Source organism: Amphibalanus amphitrite, unplaced genomic scaffold (genome assembly GCF_019059575.1).
Source record: "Amphibalanus amphitrite isolate SeventyFive unplaced genomic scaffold, NRLGWU_Aamphi_draft 000041F_arrow, whole genome shotgun sequence".
Taxonomy (NCBI): Eukaryota; Metazoa; Arthropoda; class Thecostraca; order Balanomorpha; family Balanidae; genus Amphibalanus; species Amphibalanus amphitrite.
This window is the reverse complement of record NW_024881537.1, coordinates 1,016,226-1,035,369: the sequence shown is the minus strand read 5'-3', so window position 1 is coordinate 1,035,369 and position 19,144 is coordinate 1,016,226. Positions and strand designations below refer to the sequence as shown.

Here is a 19,144-nt window from a genome sequence, read left to right as displayed (position 1 = left end):
CAAGATCGAACCAACGCAAAACGAAAATTTACGAGAAAAACTATTGGTTTTCATGACATGATCGAAAACGATTGCCCATTTATTGCTATTAAGGATAAATTCGAAGATATCAAAGATGCATATCGGCAAGTTGAAAAATGCAATGATCTGGTCAACGCTGCGATAAACGAAACGGGACCACACCATTTAACCCTCGCCCTGGCAGGGGGAGGGGGTCGATGCGACCCCCCCCCCTAAGGTTTTTCGAAGATAGCGTAAAAACGGCGGCGCGCAGCGCCGACAAATTTGGCACAGCCTATGGGGCAGCCTTTTTTCATATGACCTGAAAATTTCAGGTCCGGGTGACCTTGGGTCAGGTCACCAGGTCAGAAAAACCGGTACAAGGTCATGGTCAAATTTCAATTTTCTTTTTGCACCTGTCCAACTCACAGTTTTGCACTGATTTCCTTCAAACTTTCAGGATATGCTAAGTTCACCGAGTTGTATAACATATAGTTCGGGTTTTTTGAGGTCACTGACCTGAGGTCAGTTAGAGGTCATTACGTCGTAATGTTAAGCCTATGGGAAAATACTAAATTCGGAAAATACTGGAGATATCCGCTTCGTTTTATCACTTTTGTGCTTTGAAACGACAGTACTTAACAGCAGGTCACTTGGTGCTTCTTTGTTTGGTGTACTTATCCATGGGTCAGGTCAAATGAGGTCAACTGAGGTCAAATGACGTTTTTGCCAATAACTTGGCACATAATGACGCTAGAGCTTAAAAAATGGTATCATTGTGTTCCTGGCGATCAGCCGAATCGAATGATATGCGATATGATGCAATTTGGTTAACTTGAACTTAATTTATTAATTTAAGTTTACTTAAAATTTAAGAAAAACTTTAAGTAGACTTAAGCAAGCTAAAAAGTATATCATTCGACGCGCCTTGACGTGCTGAGTTCACTGGTGCCTTTCTTTTTGCTCTATCTTAATTAGATGAAAAGTTATAAGCGAAAACCTTTGACCTGTTTTTAGCGAAATTTTTACATTTATACCCCCCAAAACCCCCCTAAATATTGACCTAGAGCAACCAAATTTGCACAGGGGCGAGAACTCTAGGGGGCCCACCTACCTACCAAATTTGGTGTTTCTAGGTGCCATAGGAGCCAATCGCGAGGGGGGGTCGCATCGACCCCCCCCTGCCAGGCCGTGTTATGAAAAATGCCCTGCCAGGGCGAGGGTTAATAGACAAATTATTAGATGAATGTGATGAATATATGATGGGTGTTGAGGCAAGCATGGATGAAATTCGAACAAAGTTTGCCATCAAGACAAAGGCTGAAAACATTAAAATTTCAGAAATTCACGTTAAACCTTTAGATGCACGCGTTTCTCGGGAAATATCAGACAATATACAAGTTTCAAGCAGGATTATCTTCGACTAATGACCAAACAGTTCGGTAAGGATTCTTATGCACTTCGACAATGCTTGTCAGGAGCTGCGCTGGAAACGGTGAAAGGCGTAGAAGATGATTACGAAGAGATGTTTCGGAGGTTAGATCTAAAATATGGAGAGACGAGAAAATTAGTCGATTCGATAATACTTGATATCAAAAGACTGAAGCCCATTCCAGAAGGCGAAAACAAAAGGTTTGTTTCCATGGTAGAAGTGGTGGAGCGCAGTTGGATGGAACTTCAAAGATTAGGCATGTCTCAAGAAATGGACACGACCACAATGGTCACCATGGTCGAAAAATTACTGCCAAGAACTCAAAAGCGGGAATGGGTAACAAAAATGGAAGAACTGAAAAATAGCAGTACAAATTGTGATTCTACCTTTCGTACTTTACTATCTTATTTAATACAAGAAAAAAGGGTCATCGAATATATGGACGACGACGTCCGAACTTATACCGGTACAAATTCAAAATATGTAAATTCAGCAATAAATAGTCTTCAAGTCAATCCGAGCGACTTGATATCTGCCGATACGAATCCCGATACGACAACCGATGCATCGCAAACAGATGTTGTGAAAATATGCAACCAAATTCAAAACATGACTGACCGAATGAAAACTCTGTTAAAAAACCCAAGCACGAGGAAATTTACAGGTAGCAAAAAGAAGAATAACATAGATATCGAGAATAGTCGCTGCTGGATCCACAAAACGGATTTTCACTCAATTTTCAAATGTAACGCTTTCCTCAATTCCACTCGCGAAGACAAATTGTGTACTCTACGACAAAATGGAGCATGCTTCAATTGTCTTCAACAGGGACATATAGCCTCATTATGCCCATACGAAAATCAATGTGAAAAACGGAATCCTTTGAATGAAAAATGTGGAAAACGTCACCACTCGTGTCTGCATTTTGAACGGCCTCCAAACGAAAGCAACGCATCCATACATTCAACTAGAAATAACAAGCGAAAATCAATGCTCGCGGTGAGCGGTGTTATTTGCAAGGACAAACGGCTGACAGTGATATGGGATTCAGGCGCCAATATATCTTTGATTACACATAAGGCTGCATCCCGGTTAAATTTATGCAGTGAAGAAGTTGAACTTTCAATTACAAAAGTCGGAAACCAGGTACAACTAAGCCTTCAACACGAAACGATATATTGTTCCTCTTATAGACGCGGACGATAAATGCTGGCAGGTCCATGCATATGGTATCGAAGACATTACGTCTGACATCGAGCAATGTGATCTGTCTTCCTTGTCATCAATTTTTAACGAACCAAGGGTGCAAGAAATCGAAAGGCCGCACGGAAGAGTTGACATGCTAATCAGCATCGACTGCTGTGTGCTGATGCCAGACGTAGTCGAAACGGTGGGCAGTCTACAGCTTCTTAACACGCGCACTGCAGGGGGGGGGGTTGTTTTCAACCCCCCCCCCCTGTGGTTTTTCGCAAATTGCGAGAAAACGGCGGCGCGTAGCGCCGCCAAATTTTGCATACCTGTTCTCACAACTTTTCCACACCATGAGTAAAAATTTTGACCCCAGGTGACCTATGGTCAGGTCACCAGGTCAGGTCAAGTGACCCTACCTCGAAACGTAAATTTCGAAGTTTGCAATCCCACCAAGCCCACAGTTGTTGAGATATGATCTTGAAACCCACAGGAAATAGTAAAGTCATCACGAGCTACAACTTGTATATCTCGGAATTTTTATATCGATGACCTAAGGTCAGGTCATTTTTGCGACCGGCCCATTATAAGTCAATGGGAGAAATTTCAACTTACTCTGAATGCCATCCTATGACTTCAATACGCTCAGGATCATAGTATTACAGGTCCCTGTTGGTGATTTCACCGAAACATATCACTTATGACCTTTGGAAGGTGATCTCCAGGTCATCTTAGGTCACCTGAGGTCACCAGCGGTTTTTCTTCAATAACTTGAGATTGAGTAGAGATAGAGACTCCGTTCGACGTTTATCGTGTTTTTCTCGTCAATGCGGATCGAATGATATGCAACATGACCTATTTCGGTCAGGTCATGACCTTGACCTGAGGTCAAATTTTCAACTTGACCTTTCGAGGTCATATTATATATCATTCGATGCGCCTTGACCAGCTAAGAACGATGGCGTTCGAATCGATCCTCTGTCTTGTGTGCAAGACAAGTTATTCAAGAAAAACTACCGCGAAATTCCTGTTGTGAAAATCGTAACATTTTGTCTTCGGTGACCTCTGGTGACCTCGTTTTTGACCTGACCCAAAAATGATCTTAGTATTTCTTGTCGATCTCATCTTAACCTATCCAACGCCGTTTATCGCTTGTCGCTACGTTGCGCCGTTTTCGAGATCTCAGGGGGGGTTGTTTTCAACCCCCCCCCCCCCTGCAGTTCGTGTTCGGCTCAGACCCGCTGCAGTGCGCGTGTTAAAAATCAGTTTGGTTACTGTATTCGCGGTTGCTACGATCCAATGGATAGTACTTCAACGCCCAAGACACAATCAGTAGAAATTGGTTGCGGGATAGTCGTGTCCGATATTAACAATATGAGGGCCGAATCAATGACAAGCTTAACAGAGAAATTAGACGAGTATTTTGTCATTGAAAATCTTGGCACACATTGTACACCACGCTGCGGCGGATGCAAATGCGGCAAATGTGCAATGGGTAGTAGCAGTTACACCTTGCAAGAGGAACGAGATGTTAAGGCCGCTGAAGCAAATTTAAGAGCCACTGAAAGAAGGCTGATCAAGATTGGCGCTCCACACGCAGAAGCATACAATGATCAAATGCAAGACATGCTTAGACGACAGGTAGCCAGAAAATTGTCGGAGAAGGAAATAGCAAGTTATGAAGGACCGGTGCATTATTTGCATCACCACGAAATACTCGGGCCAGATTCTGCGTCGACTCCATTGAGGATTGTATTCAATTCCTCAGCGTCTTTTATGGGCCACGTCCTCAACGATTATTGGGCGAAAGGTCCGGATGTGATAAATAACCTACTGGGTATTTTGCTGCGTTTTAGAGAAGAACAGGTTGGATTGGTTGCTGATATAAACACAATGTATAATTCCATCAAACTTGCTGAAATGGACCAACATGTACATCACTTCTTGTGGCGCAATATGGACATCCATCAAGAACCTGACCATCATATCTTATTAGCTGTTGCGTTTGGAGAAAGACCAGTGGAACTACCTCAATGGTTGCTCTAAAATCAATCGCCGAAATGCACAGAGATGAATCAGAAGAAGCTGCTGACGTGATAATCAAGAACAGTCACGTTGATGACTTGATTCAATCAGTTCCAAGCGTGGAGATGGCACTGCACTTAGCTCCAAGCGTGGAGATGGCACTGCACTTAGCTGAAAACGTGCAAAATATCCTACACAAGGGAGGTTTTGAGATCAAACACTGGAATTGGATAATGTCCGGAGATGATACTGGGGGCATCTGTCCCAGCATCCAAATCTTAAGCATTGACAAAGAGAAAATACTCGGCATGTGTTGGGTACCAAAGGGCGATCACTTTTTGTTCCAAGTCAGAATAAACGTTTCTGTGTCGAAGTGGAACAAAATGTCAGCCACTCCCGAATTAACAGAATCGAACATCGATGCTATTTTCCCTTTACGGCTTACCCGGCGAATGGTATTGACATTGAGCCAGGCGGCACGCCTATACGATCCATTCGGGTTGATCATACCAGTTACGTTGAAAGGAAAAATTCTCTTGCGAAATTTGGTCACACGACAGAGAACTGAAAATCAAGACGGCTCTTCAGCGATTGGATGGGATGATCCTATATCAGATCAAGACAGGATGGGTTGGAAGTTCTTTTTTTCTGGAACTACTCAAGTTGCAAGATGTGACATTCTCTCGTTGTTTGAAACCAAAGGAAGCGAAAGGAGACCCAATAGTAATCATATTTTCGGATGCCAGTATGCATGCGTACGGGGCATGCGCCTACGCCCGATGGGAGCTCGAAACGGGTCACTTTGAGGCTCGACTCATCGCAGCAAAAAATCGGATAGCTCCAACAAGACAGCTGACTGTTCCTCGATTGGAGCTTTGTGGGACAGTTCTTGGATGCCGACTACGAGAAGCCATTCACTCTGCGATACAAAAGCGAAGCGCAAGGTGCAAGGGGCATAAGATCTGGCAAATATACCGGCCAAGCAGACACAACTATCACAAGATCGGTGCATCGGCTAGTTCTCATACTAGAAGCCGAAAACCGCCACTATATGAGCGGCGGGGGGAGTGTATCGCGAAGTCACGATCAGCGATAAATCTCGACGCGCTGGCCGAATTTGGAAGTCGAATATCTCTGGCCGAAGATCTCTGAATATGTTCCCGCGAGTTTGGTTAAGGTTTATTTAGTTCACGGTGTTTTCCGTTTCGATATCGATTTGAATATTTGAATTTAGAACCTTGGCTGCAATGAAGTGAGTATCAAATTAGGTGTTTTTTGTTTGTTTAAATATTTGTATATTTACAGTATACGTGTTTATATCGCCGTTTCCTTACCATCAACCTCCTGTTTGTTTCAGGATGAAATTTTTTTCTACTCTTGAACTTGACGTATATGTAGCTTGGTTTGTTTTCTTTTGAATAAAATTACATCGCATTGCAGTTACAAATACCTTGTTTACAACTTGAATTTGGCTAACAATACAATCACACCACAACAAACCCGGCCCAAGGCAATACATGTCTCATGTGAGCGCGGCACTCGCCGGCACAGACCATTTTGCGTCCTTCGACGGCACAATTACGACCCCCCTCGCGTATGGCCCATGATCGAAATGTAGAGCTTCGCGGAAAACACGAGCGTGTTGCCCGTGACGAGAGGAAGCCGATGATCCCCAATTTAAAGGTCCTAGGTTAGGTCATTGGTTGACCTTCCAGGTCACAGGGCCTCCTCTAAGGATTTTTCACTGGGTGGGCAGAATTTTCGCTACTTCCCTGCCCAAGGGCGAATCCAGCCACTGTTTTGGGGTTCAACCAATTTCAAAACCTGTTACCGGGGGGGGGGGGGGATGAGGCGAAATAAGCAGTGCCGTTATTGGAAATACGATGATAGTTTGCAAAGTTAAAGGTAGTGTGCCAGCTTTCCTGGACCGTATGGAGTTAATGGCCCAGATAAGGAGAACCGGATTTTTAGAACTTATCCATACCTTCAAACTCATGGAAACGTCTTAAATTCTTCAAATTTTGAGTACCCCAGTGCGAAATTCGCCCCGACGGGTTGTCGGTCGTACCCCAACCACATTTCACACCACTATGAACAATAAATGCACACACTGAAATCGCTATTACCGATATGCTCATCCAATCAAGTTTCGATAAACCCGTTCATCATCATCTCCTGCGGTTTCGAACACGCCTGTTAGGTGGTGCGGTAGACCGCGCCCAAAGCCAGGGCCCCGGTAACGTGAGGTAGCCGAGTCGGGGCAGCGTGCGCTGACCCAAGCCGGGGCCGCGCGTCCTCCCGGTGTCATGTGATAGCCCGGGGGGATGCGGTAGACCGCGCCCAAAGCTGCGGCCCCGGCTTGGGTCAGCGCACGCTGCACCGACTCGGCTACCTCACGTTACCGGGGCCCTGGCTTTGGGCGCGGCTTCTGCTCATACTTTGTGGTGCGGTGGTGGTGCGTCGGGCCGCGCGCTCTGACTTCGGCCAAGAAAAATGCGTCAGCTGATCATTGTCATTTCTGCCACTTGCGTGTGGTGAAATGGGGTCATAACTTAAGAGACGGCTTTTTCATATCAATTATTTTACATAAAATCATATTTCAAACCATAAATAATGTTCGACAGCCAAATAAAAGAAACAATTCCAATACAGGCTTACAGTTTAAGGCTCGACATTGTGTTGTCTACGATTAGACAGCTGATAACTCATTCCCGTACGTCGTAACTCTATAATGACCTTTGCTTATTGTCACATGTGCGCCGCATTCGCGATTGTTGCCGACGCCTGTTTGCAGCTCAGCCCACTACAGTTGTTATACATATCGAAAAACCGATAAACTTTTAGGCGAAAAAGGCACTATTCCAGGCCCATTTTTGATTTTTGTTGCGATATTAGGTAAAAACAGAAGCTTCTTTTCCTAGGAAAAATAAAATGGGAAATCTTTCAAAGGTGGCACACTACCTTTAACGTTTGTCGTATGTTTTATGGTTATCGATGCTCGAGCGATTCGTTCCAGAGTTACATGTAGGTACAGCCCTCCGCAAACTGCGTGGTAGGTATTCTTATTCGGTATTCTTGCTATTTTGACAATGTACCAGTGCTATAGAACTCACGTTATCAACGAAAAACTCTGCCATTCAGTTGCCGCTAAACTAGTCCAATTTTCCCCTGAACTTGTACGGGGTTTGTGACCTGGTGACCTGACCTGAAAAGATCTGAAATTTTCAGGACAAGTGCCAAAAGGCTGCCCCAGAGGGTATGCCAAATTTGAGCGCCGCCGTTTTTACGTTATTTGTGAAAAACCTTAGGGCGGTGCATCAACCCCCCTCACCGGGCGAGGGCTAACTAACATAATACATTGTAGTAAAGAACCGGTAATGGTTCTTGCTTATTTGTTTAGCTCAGCCGTATTTAGAGATTTAGCTGGCTTTGTCCATGAATAACAATATCGGCAGGGGCGTAGCCAAGGGGGAGGGGCCACGGGGGCAATGGCCCCCTCCCTTGAGCGCAAAACGCGCCATGGGGGAGCCCCTCAGGCCCTGGGATATTTTTTTTCAAACACTGGATAAAACGTCTTTTACTCGGAAGCAGGGTTGTGCTTGACTCATGAGTCGAGTCAGAAATTTGACTCAACTCTGACTCAAATGAGTCAGATTTGAGTCGAGTCGGATAAAATGTTGAGCTGTTGAGTTGAGTCAGAGTTGAGTCGGACAAAAATATTAAGGTGTTGAGTTGAGTCAGAGTTGAGTCAGTAAAATAACTTTTGACATTGAGTTGAGTCAAAAACATTTAGGAACATGATTCAGCTGACTACACTTTCTAGAAACAATATATAGTATAATTTTTCATTCTCCCCCGCTCAACAACTTAGACCTGGCCCTGCTGCCGGATTTTTTCACCCCCCCCCCCCGCTCAACAACTTTTTTATCTGAGTCAATTTTGAGTCAACACACTTGACTCAACAAAAAATTTGAGTCAAGTTTGAGTCAACTCATATTTTCATTGAGCCGCTTGAGTCATGAGTCGAGTCAAGGGAAAAAATCAGCTCCTTGTTTGAGTCAGAGTTGAGTCAGGGCATTCTGAAGTTGAATGATGAGTCGAGTCGGCAAATTTTTTTGAGTCGAGCACAACCCTGCTCGGAAGAAAATTGATATCGAAGTTTCATTTCTGTGGCCCTTTGATGACCCAATGGGCCCCTGCACTCACCCGATGACCCCCGGTTTCCTGGGGCCCCTGGTCGCCTAGAGGGCCCCGGTCGCTTGGGGGCTAGTCGCATGGGGGCCCCTGGTCGCCTGGGGGCCTGGTCGCCTAGCCCCTGCCCCCTGGTCGCCTGGAAGAACGCTTGTCACCTGCAGTGGCATAGCCAAGGAGGGGGCCAAAGGGACCATGCCCCCCCCTGGAAGCCAGGGGTCCTTATTATATAGGGGCTCCTGGCTGACACAGTGGGCCCTTGGCGACGCAAAGGCCCCTGCGGCAGATCCTTTGACACAGCTGAGTAGTTATACTTTGGCCAAGAGAGCCCCAATTTTAGAGCCTTGGGGCCCTATTGAAACCAGGGGGTCAGTTGGATGGGATGGGTCCAACTTTGGTCCAACGGTGTGTAAACAGAATCAATGCGTTCCGACTGTTGGTCTGACCCTATATCGGTTTGAGGGAGCTCGGATCGGATCCACTGTCGATCTGAGGGGCCCCTATCGGTTTGAGGAAGCCCTCAAATGCCCTGAACGGGTCCTTAGTTTGTCTGAGAGAGCCCTCCGTCGGCATGACTGGGCCTCTGCAAGTGCAAAGAGGGCTTTTGTCGGTCTTAGTGGCCCTTAGGCGGCTTATATGACCCTCAGACGGCTTACGAGGCTCTCATGCGCTGTAGGGGCCTGTGACGGTCTGAAGAACCCTCATCCGACCTACGGGCCCTCAGACCGCCCTCAAAACCGACTGGCGACTCTATGAAGCTATTCGTGGGCCTATCTAACAGGGCCCATGGACTGCTTACCCCCTCAGTTCTAATATTTTTGTTAATAAATATTTTTCTATTTATTTGGGCCCCCTCCAAAAAATATTGGATCCAACCAGATGGCTTTTTGGATTTTGAGGGGGTTATTTTGGGCCCCTGTGCGTTTGGCCCCCTCCTTGAGGAAATTCTGACTACGCCCCTGAATATCGGGCAACCAGAAAACTTTTTTTTTGACCTTCAAACAGCATCCAGTTTGCTTAAGATCAGAAAGGTAGTACCGGACGTCCGGCCGGACCAGAATTTTTGCATTTGCTTCTGGGTGGGCAAATCGACGCCACTGGGTGGGCAATTGTGGTGACTGGGTGGGCATTTGCCCACCCAGTGGGTATGTTAGAGGAGGCCCTGCCAGGTCAGGTCAATGACCCAAAAGTCGGGAAAATCGGGACCTGTTAGAACGTCGTAAATTGTGGCTGCTATAGGGCTTTTTGGGGTGCTGATCACGAACATTATGTTAGTTTTGATCACAGATGATGTCTTTATGCATTTAGGCTAGGTCGGGTCAGGTCAGTTCAGGTCAGGTCCACCAGTAGGGATCGTGACGGGTATTCGTAGAACATACGTGTCAACCGCCTCTGACAGCTTCGTCACATGCTACGAAGGCACCAAAACTACTTAAATTTTCAAATAGTTGCTAAATTCGAATTCAGCTATACAAAAACTAGCCTAGAAACATGCATAGCTTGAAAAGGCCGTAGTGTAGGGGAGAGCGGGGTGAGTTGTATCATGGACAGGTAGTATCAGAGCGATTTTTGCGAAAACTATCCGTCAGATGGCAGGCTTGTCGCGACTATTTGAGACGCCACGCCGCGCGCCACCTTTCCGTGTTTTGACGTGAACAGGAGCGGACGTGTTTTCAGGTGAGTCCCAATAATGTGTTTTGATGGGTCCGTTGTAAGAAATGCGTTCTTTAGGAAATATATGTTTTTGACTTGAATATGTTGAAAGCTTTCTATTGTTTTACCATTATGCGTGAGTGTCAACATTGCTCTTAATCACAACATAATTCGTTTCGAGCAATGAAACATGGCGGATAGCGTTTCGCAGACCTTTTCTTGAAATGGCCCGCATGGACATGTTGTATCAGGGAGTGGTGGGAATAGTTGTATCAGTGATACAACTTATCCCACTAGTGATACAACTTATCTCAGGTTAAAACATTTTCCATTTCCGGTTTATACTTACATTAGACGGGTCGAAAATGGACTTAAAACAAGGTTGCAAATTGCGATAGATATATCGATAAGTTTTTATAGATAGTTAAGTCTTAGACGCTGCCTATACCTACCTAATTAAATTATATGTCCTGCCATGAAGGTGGATGCTTCCTTTCCCATACCTGCTACATTGCTGATTAAATCGAGACATCCAGGCATTTTAATGGCACGTGCACTGTACCACACTTTTCAAAGTTTAATGCAGTGCTTTAATATTGCCAGCCGTGTGGTTCAAGGGGTGTGGTTAAACGCGTTGAACCACACGGCTGCTGACGTCACTATCAATTATAGTTGTGAGCTTTTTGGCAGGTATGGGAAACACCTTCCAGCCCTAAGGCCGGGAATTCAATAAATGTCACCTCGCTTTTTTAGCGAAAAGCACCTCGGGCCTAACGGCCCTCGGAGTTTTCGCTAAAAAACCTCGGTGACATTTATTGAATCATCCCGGCCCCGGGCAGGAATATATTTTAACCTACGTACTTGCCTATCATTCATATTATTCACGTGACCGTCACTTGCTTCATCCTGTAATCCTAATTCCTGAACGCTTTTTCCAGCTCACGAATGCCATGGGTCGGAGCTACGTCCGAAAGACAGATAGACGGCAGAACAGCCCGGAAGATGTTTTGGAGAGGGCGGCAACCCTAGTCGTTCAAAAAGGGCTGTCAATTAGAGGTGTCGCGAAAAATTTTGGCGTTAACTATCAGACCCTGAACCGTTTCGTCCGCATGAAAAAAGAGGGACGTTTAGGACAGCGCATGGGGTACCAGAACTGCGGAACAAGGGTGTTCACAGATGAGCAAGAATCCATCCTTGAAGGGTATCTGAAGGATGCTGCCGAAATATTTTTCGGACTGACACCAAAGGATGTGCGCGTCCTGGCCTATGACTGTGCCAAAAAATATGGGATCACTGTGCCTCAATCATGGGAGGACAACAAGATGGCGGGTGTGGAGTGGTTTCGGTCATTTCGTAAGCGCCGAAACCTGGCCGTGAGAACCCCTGAAGCTACTAGCATGGGAAGAGCAAGCGGCTTCAACAGGCACAACGTAAACGAGTTTTTTGCAAAGCTCACGGAAGTTGTGGACCGCTACCAGTTCAGCAAAGAGGACATTTGGAATGTGGACGAAACGGGAGTCACCACGGTGCAAAAGCCACCACAGGTTGTCACCGCTAGAGGTTCGAGGCAGGTGGGGTCTCTGACCTCTGCGGAGCGCGGTGAGCTGGTGACCGTTTGTGCAGCGGTGAGTGCCTGCGGAAATACAGTACCGCCCATGCTAATATTTCCGCGGGTACGATACCAGCCTCACTTCGTGAGAGACGGTCCTCCAGGATGCATCGGCTCCGCGTACCCATCTGGCTGGATGACGAAGGAAAACTTCAAAATCTTCCTCGTCCACTTCGTGAAGCACACGCGATGCTCAAAAGAGAGGCCGGTGCTTCTTCTTCTCGACAACCATGAAAGTCACCTTGGCGTAGAGGCTGTGACCTACGCTAAGGAAAACGGCGTGGTCTTGCTGTCATTCCCGCCCCACTGCTCGCACAAACTGCAGCCTCTCGACAGATCAGTGTACGGTCCACTGAAACGATACCTTGGATGCGCACAGGCGAACTGGCTTCGCAACAACAGAGGGCGCACAATGACTATCCACGACATCCCCGGCGTACTCCGCGACGCCTGGGCAAGTGCCAGCACACAGGCCAACATCACGAGCGGGTTCCGCGTGTCGGGCATAGTTCCGCTTAACCCTGAAGTCTTCTGTGAAGCAGACTTCTGCCCGTCACAAGTAACAGATCGTCCAAGAGACGCTGGAGAGGACGGTGCAAGAGCAACTGGCACTCCTCAGCACGTGTCGGACCCGAGCAGCGCTCCTCAGCGCGCGCCGGACCCGAGCAGCGCTCCTCAGTGCGCGCCCGGCCCGAGCAGCGCTCCTCAGTGCGCGCCTGGCCCGAGCAGCGCTCCTCAGCGCGCGCCGGACCCGAGCAGCGCTCCTCAGTGCGCGCCTGGCCCGAGCAGCGCTCCTCAGTGCGCGCCTGGCCCGAGCAGCGCTCCTCAGTGCGCGCCGGGCCCGAGCAGCGCTCCTCAGCGCGCGCCGGACCCGAGCAGCGCTCCTCAGTGCGCGCCCGGCCGGAGCAGCGCTCCTCAGCGCGCGCCGGACCCGAGCAGCGCTCCTCAGTGCGCGCCGGGCCCGAGCAGCGCTCCTCAGCGCGCGCCGGACCCGAGCAGCGCTCCTCAGTGCGCGCCCGGCCGGAGCAGCGCTCCTCAGCGCGCGCCGGACCCGAGCAGCGCTCCTCAGTGCGCGCCTGGCCCGAGCAGCGCTCCTCAGTGCGCGCCTGGCCCGAGCAGCGCTCCTCAGTGCGCGCCGGGCCCGAGCAGCGCTCCTCAGCGCGCGCCGGACCCGAGCAGCGCTCCTCAGTGCGCGCCGGGCCCGAGCAGCGCTCCTCAGTGCGCGCCCGGCCCGAGCAGCGCTCCTCAGTGCGCGCCGGGCCCGAGCAGCGCTCCTCAGTGCGCGCCGGACCCGAGCAGCGCTCTCCTGGAAGTGACTGACTGTGAGGACGCTTCGCACCACTTGACTGCCAGTAGTGCAGACGAAACGTTTTCTCCGAAGGCAGTTCGACCCATCCTTAGTGGTCATCTTCCTGCGAGGAAATCGCAGCGAGGGAGAAAGAAGAGGAGTTCGATGGTGTTGACGGACTCGCCAGTAAAGCGAATGCTCGAAGAAGAACAAGCAAAGAAGAAGCCCAAGACCGGGAAGGCAAATTCGAAGGAATCAGGAGCCAAGAAGAGGACGGTAAAAGCCCAAGGAAAGAAGACTAAGAAGCGAGTGAATAAGTCAGCGTCGAGGTGCGAGGCGTATGATTCCGATGCAGAGGAGACGTTCTGCCTCGTGTGCGTTGAGCCGTATTCCAATAGCAGACCAGGAGAACAGTGGATACGGTGTTCGGCATGTGAACGCTGGGCACATGAAGCTTGCATCAATTCCGATGGTGCCGGTCTCTTTGTGTGCCAGAACTGTGATTCTGACGACTCGGATTTCGCGTACTAGTTTGACACATGAGTTGACTGCAGAGTTCGCAGTGTTGGCTTAATGTTCAGAGTTCGCAGTGTTGGCTTAATGTTAGCAGACTACTCTGCCTTGTTCCTTTCACAAAATGGTTTGTCATCGAGAGAATGATGCGAAATACACGGTCTCATGGCAAGGGACGCCTTTAATATTTATTATATAAACACGGACGACGGACAAACAGATTTCGACATGTGTTTATATTGCAGAAATGATATGATTTTCTTATGGGTCGTGCGTACACTAAAGCGACATCAGGAAATGGCTGAGCTGATCTGCTGGCTGGAGCTGGGCTTTTTAATCAGGATACCTACTTGTATCATTCTTCGGACTGCGTAGAAGTGTAAGTAAGTCGCATTTTCTATCATAAAACATTGATACATCTTAACTCACCAGGCAGTACAACTTACCTCACTAGTGGGGCAAATGGTACCAGTTGTAGTGGTCCAATTTAAAGCGAGGTGTAGCCAAAATAAGAAACCGTAGCATGACGTGCGGTAGAATGCATGTAGAGAAAGGTTGTAGCTTTCCTTTGGTATATCAACGGTAACTTTATTCGTTAAATCTAGGGAGATATATGACCTGAAGTAAAAAGTGATACAACTCACCTCGTTCTCCCCTACTGAGGTCCTCCTAGGTCAATGACCTGACCTAACCTTCAGGCTTCAGGTGACATTGACATCCACCCTTATGCATGGGAGCAACATATCAAATCACATGTTTGAACGCTTGAAACCACGAAAGGACTGCAAACGCGCCGCTAATGCGAGCCGGCATACGCCGAACCACGATTCTGGCCAAACATGGTCTCGAAAAGTAGGCCAACTTTGGCCTACTTTCCGACCTTTAGGTCGGAATTTGACCTTGAATTGACCTTTAGGTCATTTGGGTCAGGGCCATGAAATTTCTAGGGTAGGTGTAAAATTGATCAACGCGATGGTACTGAAAGTTACGTCGCGATCAGTCGCTTTTTACGCGAGTTATTTGCGAAAAAAACACTTAACCCTCGCCGGCCGAGGGGGGGGGGCGGGTGCCGCCCCCCCCCATAGGGTTTTTTCGCGATAGCTCCGAACACGCTGGCGATAGAGAGCTGAAACTTGGCATACCTGACCTTTGATCCAAGCCGGATCTTTTGACACCAACCGCATTTTTGGGTCAGGTCAGGTCACTGACCTATGACGTCATAAGTGAACCTCTGCACGGTCTTCAGATGTCGCAACTTCGCAACGCCCTCACTGCCAGAGGAGATGTCACAGGGAAATGAAACTTGCAGGATCTAGTATCCATTATGAGTCCCACAACTTGTATATCTCGGATTTTTCCTAAAGGTCATATGAGGTCAGGTCATTTTCGTGACCTCACCATTATAAGTCAATGGGGAAAAATTCAAACTGTTATTCTGGCGCCGGGAACGATCTCCAACTATCTCAAGCACACAGAATCGTGATTTGATGCACTCCTTGCAAGGTAAGATGCGTCACTTTTGCAATGTTGACCTTGCGTGACGTCATTTATGACGTCATCAAGGTCATATTAGTTTTTCGTCAATAACTCTTGATCAAATTGAGCTAGCGAGTCGGGAAAGCCACCAATGGACTCAGGAAGACCTGCCGAATCGAATGATATGCGACATGACCTCTTTCGACCAACTTCGTGACCTGGGGGTGCTGACCTGACCTTGACCTGAGGTCAACACCCCAAGTTGACCTGACCCGGACAAAAAGTATATCATTCGACGCGCCTGAGCGAGACGAACACGATGCGGCCAAAATCGGCGCTCTGCGGCCGTTTTTTGCGAAGTTATTCGCCAAAAACTGAACCGTACCTTGGGGCACTTGACCTGACCTCAGAGGTCACCGGTTGACCTAGGACCTTAAAATCGGGTACCAATCTCTGCGTCTCGTAACGGCGCATACGCTCGTTTTTTCCGCGACGCGCTAGCTCCACCAGGGGCGAAACGGCGAGGGGGGGTCGTACCCGCCCCCCCCCTCGGCCGGCGCGTATGTAGAAAACCAATAGGTCCGGCGAGGGTTAAGGGGGGTTGCATCAAACCCTTCCCCCTGTGCCGCGAGGGTTACTCTTCTTTTGAGCGAATTCACGTAATGAAGAAGAATAAAGGCACAATCTACTACAGCAGCCAATAGATGACTTAGAACAGGCACATGGGACTAGTTAAATATTGTCCGACAGAAGCAGGCAACAGTTCCGATTGCATATATGCTATGCAATGCATAGCATATATGCAATCGGAACTGTAGGGTGGTCGGAACAGTATGCATATTGCGGAAGGGGCACATTTCGGCCTCGAAAGATACGAATTCTTACGTCATAGTAACATATTTCTGTCGTGGTCAATTTGCGTAAAAATTGAACACCGAGTGATTACCGAGCTATTGTTCTATCCAAATGTTCTGGTTCAAACTCGCTCAGGGTTATCGTGCAGGTAAAGGGGGCCCGCTCAGCAGAATGTGTATGAAATATGGAGAGATTCTGAAAAATGGGTAGGGGGCCCGCACACCAGGGGGCCCGCTTTGGAGGCGATGACCCCCCCCCCCCCGAAATGAAATCCTGGCTGCGCCACTGTGCAGGGGGCAAAAACTGCAAAAATAACCGATTTTTTTCGGAAACAGTTTTCCTGCAATACCTTTTGACCCAAGCCTTGCACGAGCTTACTTTTACCGGCATCATGTTCCTCTCGTCAAGACGCATCGAATGAACTATAACTTGACCTTGAAAGGTCAACTTGAAAATTTGACCTCAGGTCAAGGTCATGACCTGACCTGAAAGGGTCATGCTGCATATCAGTCGATCCGTATCGTCGAGCTGAACACATCTAATGCGTTTTCATCGCTCTAGCATGCCTTTATCAAAAGTTATTTGCGAAAAACTGTTAGATACCATTCGTGACCTAAGATGACCTCAGGGCATAAACAGGGGTCACAGACATCATTTTCATGTTCAGTGTGTCTAAACGACTTGTAATTCAGTGTTTGGGAGTGTTTATAATGTCTTTCGTCCAAAAGAGGCGCATTTCAATTTTCTCCCATTGACTTATAATGGGGAGGTCGCAAAATTGACCTGACCTTAGGTCATCGATATCAAAATTCTGAGATATACATTTTGTACGTGCTATTGCTCTTAGCAATCGCTGAAAGTTTCAAAGCGATCGGTCACTCGGTGTAGCTATGACAGACATTGAAACTTTTTATGAGGTGAGGTCACTTCAAGTTACCTGGTGACCTGACCTTGAATGACCTTGGTCTGAAATTTTCACAACATGTTTAGAATTGATGTATGATGCCGCTGTTTTTGAGATATTTGCGAAAAACCACAAGGGGGTGTTTGAACACCCCCTTGTGGTTTTTCGCCAACCCCCCCCCCCCCCCCCCCAGCAGGGCGCGGGTTAATGTTTCATGCCGCGATGACGTCCGTTCATTTAAAACCCAGGAGCCGCTGGGGGGGGGGCATAAAGTTGCCCCCCTTTACGTTTTATGGAATATCCCCGAAACTTGATGAGCTGCGAACGTGAAACTTAGCATACCTTCAGATGAATACCTAGACAATGTTTGACGAGAGTTTGGTGGTTGTAGCGTTTAACCCACGCACCGACAGGGGTCTGCGCCAACTTAGAACCGGCGGGGGTGGGGGCGGATGACCGCCCCCTGAGATCTCGAAAACGAAGCAAGGTAGCTGACAAGCGGTAAACGCCATGGGGTACGCACGGACAAGGTCTACAATTTTACACAGGTCATTTTCAGGTCAGGTCAAAGATGACGTCACAGGGGTCAAAAAAGTCAAAATGGCGGCGCTAGATAGGGAGAGAGCTTTCCTCGAATAACTTTCGAATTAGTCAAGATAGGAACAAACACTTAGGGCATCATCGTGATCCTCTCGGCAATCCGCATCAAATGATATATATGTTGACCTCGAAAGGTCAAGGTCAAAGGTTGACCTCAGGTCACGTGACCTCGAGGTCATCATGTATAGCATTCGATGCACCTTGACGAGCTGAACACAATAAGACCATCCGCGCGGCTGTATCTTCTTCCTGTAAGGAGTTATTGGCAAAAAAAACCTTTGGTGACCTTTGATGACGTCACATCACCTTACAGCTGCCCAACAGCAAAACAGGCCTCAAGGTAGTGAACGTTGATCGTATATGAAGTCATGTATGGTATATGGGGCCATTCTGACGCATTTTAGTGGAAAAACAGGAAGTCGATTTTTCCCCCATTGACTTATAACCCGCGCCCTGCTGGGGGGGAGGGTGTTTGAACACCCCCTTGTGGTTTTTCGCGAATATCTAAAAAACAACGGCGTGGAGCGCCGCCGTTTTGGGTACACCTTATCATACATCAATTCTACACATGTTGTGAAAATTTCAGACCAAGGTCATTCAAGGTCAGGTCACCAGGTCACTTGAAGTGACCTCACCTCATAAAAACTTTCAATGTCTGTCATAGCTACACCGAGTGACCGATCGCTTTGAAACTTTCAGCGATTGCTAAGAGCAATAACATGTACAAAATGTGTATCTCAGAATTTTGATATCGATGACCTAAGGTCAGGTCAATTTTGCGACCTCCCCAAATTATAAGTCAATGGGAGAAAATTGAAATGCGCCTCTTTTGGACGAAAGACATTATAAACACTCCCAAACACCGAATTACAAGTGGTTTAGACAGACTGAACATAAAAATGGTGTCTGTGACCCGTGTTTGTGCCCTGAGGTCATCTTAGGTCACGAAAGGTATCTAACAGTTTTTCGCAAATAACTTTTGATAGAGGCATGCTAGAGCGATGAAAACGCCTTATCTGTGTTCAGCTCGACGATACGGATCGACTGATATGCAACATGACCCTTTCCGGTTAGGTCATGACCTTGACCTGAGGTCAAATTTTCAAGTTGACCTTTGAAGGTCAAGTTACAGTTCATTCGATGCGTCTTGACGAGAGGAACACTATGCCGGTGAAAGTAAGCTCGTACAAGGCTTGGGTCAAAAGTTATTGCAGAAAAACTGTTTCCGAAAAAATCGGCTATTTTTGCAGTTTTTGCCACCTGCAGGCAAAACCATTGAAGTTAGGTCAAATCTGAGAGAATTACTCAGAAAGGGCGTTAATAGGGCTATCGAATGCACTTTTCCGCGGCGCTGTAGCTCTATTGGTTCCCGAGCTATGCGTTGGCTTCTTGGAAATTTTCGACATTCGA

The 19,144-nt window shown here is 47.7% G+C and overlaps 1 protein-coding gene across 1 annotated transcript; it reads left to right on the top strand.

The window, feature by feature from the left end:
• The first annotated feature begins 3,888 nt into the window (after positions 1-3,888).
• On the top strand, positions 3,889-6,070 carry LOC122375701. The gene is made up of 2 exons (XM_043355198.1): positions 3,889-4,398; positions 4,650-6,070. The coding sequence occupies exons 1-2, from the start codon at positions 3,920-3,922 to the stop codon at positions 5,449-5,451; spliced, it is 1,281 nt and encodes a 426-aa protein (XP_043211133.1). The 5' UTR covers positions 3,889-3,919; the 3' UTR covers positions 5,452-6,070.
• The last annotated feature ends 13,074 nt before the right edge of the window (positions 6,071-19,144 follow it).